The sequence below is a fragment of the Pteropus alecto genome, unplaced genomic scaffold (assembly GCF_000325575.1).
Source record: "Pteropus alecto unplaced genomic scaffold, ASM32557v1 scaffold146, whole genome shotgun sequence".
NCBI lineage: Eukaryota > Metazoa > Chordata > Mammalia > Chiroptera > Pteropodidae > Pteropus > Pteropus alecto.
Genome location: NW_006442107.1, coordinates 8795645 through 8802677, shown reverse-complemented (window position 1 = coordinate 8802677; position 7033 = coordinate 8795645). Strand labels below are relative to the sequence as shown.

The 7033-nt window shown below is 38.4% G+C and overlaps 1 protein-coding gene across 1 annotated transcript in view; it reads right to left on the bottom strand.

The window, feature by feature from the left end:
• Positions 1-5275: 5275 nt before the first annotated feature.
• The window catches only part of RIT2 (Ras like without CAAX 2), a 312137-nt gene continuing 310379 nt past the window's right edge, over positions 5276-7033 (bottom strand). The window contains exon 5 of the mRNA XM_006919944.1: positions 5276-5503. Within this exon, the coding sequence (XP_006920006.1) occupies positions 5276-5503 (228 nt within the window). The remainder of the gene's footprint in view (positions 5504-7033) is intronic.

Sequence of the window (7033 nt, the reverse complement as noted above, 5' to 3'; positions counted from 1 at the left end):
TACACCTTTTGAGAAAGCCAAATGATGCCAAATTGCAACACAATCAGTATAATAAATTATCGTCGTGATTTTAGTGGCATTCTGGGTGTATTTTTTTTCTACTATAGAGTTCTTTTTTCCTCCCAATAATAATCAAAAGGATACATATATTTTCTATTATTATAAACCTATTAAAAAACTAATAAACTCAGAGGATATGCTAGAAAATAACTCACAGAATCTGCCAACGGCCAAGATAAACCATTCAAAGAATATCCATCTTTCTGTGTCCTAGTTCCATTCCATTTCACGTGGAAACTGATTAGCACTCAGGTTGGTGAAGGATTAGACTGACCCAAAGTCACACAGTCTATCTGTCATTCAGGCATGATGTTTATTTACAGATAATTTTTACTAAAAATTGAAGATATATTAACCTCGTTATTACAGCAAAAATTGATGTCTGGAGTTCCTGACATCTCAGGAGCCTGAAGTTGTCATGTTTTCTTCCCTCTCTGACTCCTCCTTGAGAGACAAGAAAACATCAAATAGACATTAGCACCACTGGTATTTTCGTATTGGCTTTTGGCCTATTAGAGCCATAAAGGACAGTGAAGGACACTAAAGGAGGACCAGAAAGATGATGAGATGATGCAGGCCTGGAGTTTCCTCTAGTCCTCAGTGTTTTCCTCTCTAGAGGGAACTGGTTCATTGTGATTTATATGGTTGCTTGAAGCACTAGTATTTTATTTATTTATATTTAACTTTTTTTTAAGATACAAAAGTTAGTTACCAGGGAGTATTTATTTTAAAAACTGGATAGGATACAAATCACACTGACATTATTATTAAAACTTTGTGCCAGATTTTTACAAGACAAAAATGTTGGATGTATTGATGTGCTTTCTTTTCCATACAATTCTGAAAGGAGAACAGTTACACTAGGTTATGGAGTATTAGAGGTAGAGCCAGAATGAAACATAAGGATGTATAAAGTAGGATATAGAGTATCCATGTGAGTTTTGTGGGATAGAGGCACTAAGAACACAGACAGGTTATACAGCAGCATCTTCTTCCTAACCTCACCACAGGTGTTTCTGGCCAACTAATGGTAGAAGGCTGCTCACAAATAACCCCAGGGAAGTTTGAGAACACTAGAGCTAGTGACCAAGTTTACAATGGTCATGGGTGCATTTCTTTACAGCCAATCTCCATTCTGATGGGTGGATGCTTGTATAGCACTCTTGCCAAAGAATTCTGGACTCCTTGGGGCAGTTTCATATGAACTAGACAGAGGCGGGGGTAGAGAGCTGAAAAAGCTTTACTGAGGCAGTGCTCACGGATCCCCATGGCCTGTGCCTGCCATGTGGGGGACCTTCAGGAGAGGGAAAAGTGCTGGCAGATGCCTGGAAGAGACCTGAGGTCAGAATAAAGAGACTGTTGGAAAGGACCTTGAGACCCAAAGATAAAAGGGGAAGTTCATGGACTCCAGAGAAAAAGTGCCTGTTATCATGGCCCCCTTTGTTACCTCCAACATACCTCAGAGTCAACCAATCTGGTAAGTAGAATCAGGTGGTCACCAGGGTCTGTGAGGATGGAGAAATGGGGAGTTATTAATCAAAAGGCATAAAGTCTCAAGCAAGATGTATCAGTTCGAGAGATCTGATGTACAACATTATACCTACAGTCAGCAATAATGTATTGTAAACTGAAGCAACTTGTAAAGAGGATAGATCTCATGTCAAATGTTCTTATGATAGATTAAAAAAAAAAAAAATCAGCCCAGACCCTTGGTTAAAAAGATCAAAGAGGATGCAGAATATACTATAGGACTTAGAAGATAAGAAAAGGGAACTCTACTGCCTTGAGGTCACATAAGCCATACCTTTCCCTTATACCCAGATGCAGTTTTGGAAAGGAAAGTTAACAGGGCAGAACTTTGAATGATCAAACACTGACCTAAGTGCACCCAGCAGAGGTTGTGTTATTTAAAGATAGCTCTGATATTATTGCTTCAGATTAGCACTAAATTACTGGACTGAACTAAAATTTAGTCCCTCCTGCCCCCAGCTACCCATTAGTCAGGGGCTCATGAGAAAGAACAGATGAGTTATAGAGAAATAAAGCAGCTATCTATTTCTTGCACATCTGAGTGTGATGTGAATAATGCTTGGCCCAACTGCCCGTGTTTTTTCCTCCCTGGCATTTTCTGCAGAAATCTCCAGGCTCAGTTGTTGTCCACTGAACATAAAATATGTTTTAGACTGCCATTTGTCTCTGATAAATTATTTTATCATGGGGACTCACAATGAGTTAATGAAAAATACCTAATTTTAGATAAATGATACATTTCTGGAGGGCAAAAACTGTATTCATAATTGCCTAGTGCCTCCCAAACACACACACACATACCCCACAAGTGTGGAATCTAGAAAAGTGTGATACATAAAAGAAATTTAGTCAGTACTTGATAAATTGTGCCAGATGACTACACATTAGTCTACTCTGGACTTGTATGCTTACTTTCAGTAGTTTCTTGACACTCCCTTGGCAATGCAGGCAAGAGCACATTATGGTTCTCTTCTCTGATGAGACTGACTTAGATACCCTCGATCTGTTTAGAAATTTTCAGGTGTGATGATCAGAAACAAGATCCAGGCATTTTGGTCTTATGCCAAAGAGAGTGAATCAATAGCCCTTGGGCAGAAATACCTAGGTTTTATTCTCATAGAATATATCCTCTGGTCCAGTCTTCTGGAAGGAAGTCTGCCTCTATCTATGCTGGTGACAACTACCTCAAATCTGTGCCACCCCTCCCCCCCCAGGTGATAATTTACAGACCTCCTTCCTTCTATAGAATGAAATGTTTGGACTTGGTAACTGTTCCCCAATCTAACTTCACTACAAAATTCTAATGTACATAAATTATTTATCAGAACTTTGGGAGTATAAAGAAAGAAGGAAGGAGTAAGAGAAATGAGATACAAATCTCTAGAGCCAAATGCAGGGGAACTGACAGTAAAATTTACAGACTTAGATGTGTTAGGAAATGCATCAGACACTATTATTATTCATAGATAGGACAGTCATTGTATTTTCAAAGATGTAGTTTCATCATATGGAATTAAGTACCAACTGCTCTGTTTCCTATATTACATTTTCTAGCAAACAGAAGAGTCTGATAGAATGCAGCATTCACAGGGTCTTCCCAGGCTAAGGAGGTTTCCAGGGGTGAGGGGCTGCAGCAGGCAAAAAATATACATATGGTAGAGAATGTACTAACTCATTTTAACTGGACAAAAGCAGAATATTAAGTATTAAAAAAAAACCCTGGGAGAATAGGGTGAAGGGTTAAAGAAGTACAAATTAGTAGTTGATAGTTGGGCATGGGGAACATGGCAGAGGGAATGCAGTTAACGTTAATATGATGGCTAAGTGGAGGGCCAGGTGAGGGAACAATTGGGGGGATTGTTTTATGAACATTATAGATGCCTAACCAATGTACTGTATACTTGAAATTAATTTAAATAAATTTATTTAAAAAAAATATATATATAAATATAATTTTTTTAAAAGGCAAGGAGGAAGCAAAGACCAGTCATTTAACTGTAAGAATTTTTCTGCCTTTACATCACCTCCACATGTTTTTTTTAAATGTTTTTTTTTTTTCTAATTATGAATGCCTTATGAAAAGATTATGTGGATTTGATTTTAGAGGCACTTTCAGATGGGGAAAATTAACTAGTTTGTACTCTACTCCATAGAAGATGAGGATTGAGAAAATCCAAAGGCAGCAGATACTAGCAAATGATGATTGCATGTTGAATGCCTTGATCCCAGGTGCAAGAACACCTAGGTGCAAGAACAGTGAAGTCTTTGTGGGTTTGAGAAAGGCCCTGGCCCTAAACAGTGAAAGGACCCACAAGTACAGTATTCCGAAGAGCTGAGATTTTAGTCCACCAATGGCAAAATCGTAATCTCTAAATTCTTTCCAGTTGTATCTGTGTTACTATGTAAAATGTGTCTTCTCATCTAAGATTTTATAATACACTGTTCTTCAGCTAAATGTGCCTTCCAGCTGATTCATTTTGGCATTCTCAGAGATTAGCATTGTGAATAAGTGCTTGCATGTTGAATGATAACTATGCTCTTCATTCTTCCTTTTCTCTAATTTATGATGAAAACTGCCCCCAACCCATGATTACTGGTTTGATGGATTCCTTCTCAAGCTTAGTTGTGCAGTTCATGGTTTTCCTTTACTTGTCTATGAAACATTTTGAACAGCTCTTTCTGGTAGGGTGCTTTCTAAGCTTAAATTTGAATAAACCAACTCACAATGGAATAAATGAGTTAATGGGCAATTTCATCTCACATGATGATCCACTGTAAAACAAACAAGAAAAAAGACACTGCTGGCGTTTCATGGTTTGAGTAGGTAGAGATAGGACATTTTGGCAACATAAGAATTTAGTCTCTGGAGTCAACAAGCCTCTTGCTCTGCAGATGGTCCCACTATAAGTGAAGCAGTCTTAAGAGAGACTTCTCACTGAGAGGGAGCAGGGTGTCCTTTAATAAGCCTCTCTCTTCTTTCTACAAAAACAACGTCCCTTTGCCTCAGCCCAGTGACTTCCCTATGATAATTTTGCCGAAGCCTACTGGGGCAGGGCACTGTAAATACATAAATATTTCACTTTGGCCCTCCAATGACCTACAGCCAGTTCCTATTATTAATAATTCCTCTGAGGGTCATCTATGGAGCATTCAAGAAAAAGCACAACTTCTGCCTTTATGGAAAGACCAGGCTGCAGACTCCCGCTCTGAGTTGTTTTCTGAGCTTCTTCATTATTTACTGAGATTCCTGAAATGCAAACAACCCAAGCCTTATCAGGCAAAGGCAGATCCCCTGAGCCTTTTATCATTCTGTCTGCAATTCTGAATATTTCCTCTATAACCGGACAGCATACCAAATGAAGCTGGACTCTTTAAAGGGAAATGAGTCAATTGGAATGTCAATTTTATTTAGTCATATATTGTAAAAACTAAACAGCATATCCAACTGATTGACAAAATTCATCCAACTGTTAAGGACAAAACAAAACTATCTCAAGAAGTACAGTTATACAGATCTTGCTTTTACCTACAGACAAATATTGAGTGAGAGAGAAGGGGATAGGGAGAGAGAAAGAGGGAGAGGCAGAGCAGTGGGGGGATGAGAAATGAGGCAGAATGTAACATTTGGAATAGTCCAACGGATAAAATTGAGAGAGAGAGAGAGTAAGGGAGTTAGAAGTAGATATCATGTCATGTTTTCTCTCTTCTTCTTCAGTGAGCCTTTTAACTTCTTCCACAGGCTGTCTTTTCTCTTCACTTTCTTTTCCATCAAGGATGGCATGGACTCCTTCTTGCGGATTTCCCTCACTAAACCATGAAAGGCATCATCGATGCAGAATCTGAGGGCTGCAGAGGTCTCAAAAAAAGCACAGTTATATTCTTGGGCCAGACTCAAGCCTTCCTCTGTAGAGACCTAAGGGAAAAATAAATGATATTAAAAAGAGAAGAAGGGACAGATGCTTAGATCAAAAAGCATATTCTTTACCAGGGCTATGGGTTTATTCCATTTTAAAAAACGTGAAATGTGAGAATATGAATTAAGGAAGATTTCTAGAATTTCTGAATTTAAAGGACAAATGAGAAATCAGAATCTCTAAAAGGGCAACTAGTTAGAACTTATTAAAAGTGGAACTGGAATCAACTTTCCAGACTTCAAAAAAAGTAACAGGGCATAGTGGTCAAAAGTATGGCTTTAGATTCAAACTGCTTGGTTTCCAATCCCAAATATCCTACTTTTTAGCTTTGCAAGGCTGGGTAAATTTCTTAACCTTTTGGCCTCAGTTTTCTCATCTGTAACATAATATAATAATACTTCCCTCAATGGCTCCTTGTTTTAGAGTTAAATGAGATCATCAATACAAGGTGCATTGATCACACTGAGCACATATTTAAAACTCTATGACTATTAATTGTTATTAATTATCGCCCGTAGCTTTTAGTTAAGAATAAGTTAGGATGAAGTTGTCATGAAACTTGAAAGACAATCTTCTGACAAAAACAAAAAGCAAAATACCACCATTAGGACAAATAAGCCCTTCTCTAGCAGAGCTCTACAGAGCAGGCTGAGAGCTCTTGGTTTTTTTGTGGCACTTAAGTGTGTTCTGGCTCATGTTATCGTAATAGATCCTCTTGATGATAAACCAACCGAGGTCAGAGACTGTGCCTCATTTGGTGTCTACTGCAGTGCCTGGTGCCTAAATCGCAGGAGTTAAAAGGATGATGAGTAAAAATACCTGGAGTTAATAAGTATTAATTAAGATATAAACATTAATGATGCACAGATATCTAAATGGTGGATTATCTTTCACTGAGGCTGGGCGCTAGTAATCCTGCTCTGAGTTTAGCACTCCTATTAAGCTCCACTAGATTACTCACACTGGCACTAAGAAAGCAGGAATAGGCTGCTTTTACTCAATATATTCTGATTGCTGTTCACCCATACTGGTCTATTTATTTCCTTAAAATTACCCAAATGTTTGTTTATTCGTATATGCACTTTTTCTACTCAGTGGAAGTATGTGATGAACTGGAAACCCCATCAGCCTGGAATCTGAGTGACTAGGCCTAGGCGGAGCAGGGTTTGCAATCCACCCTTGTCAGATGTATGATGAAAATAAGAAAGAAACTTTGTTCTTTTACGCTGCTGACATTTAGGAGTTATTTGTAACCGGTGTTAAATCACCTCTTCTTAACCGAGAAAGAAACTTTGTTCTTTTACGCTGCTGACATTTGTAACCAGTGTTAAATCACCTCTTCTTAACCAATAGAGCACAGCATAGGGCTAATACACAGTTGAGCTGGAATGTGAAAACAGGTCTATCTGATTCCAAAGCCAGGTCCTTTCTAATCTGTGATAGCTTAGCCTCACCAAGGGTTGATACAAAGAGATGAGTTCTGAGACTGGCTGAATACTCTCCTTTCTTTTTCATTCCCGCTGGCAAAC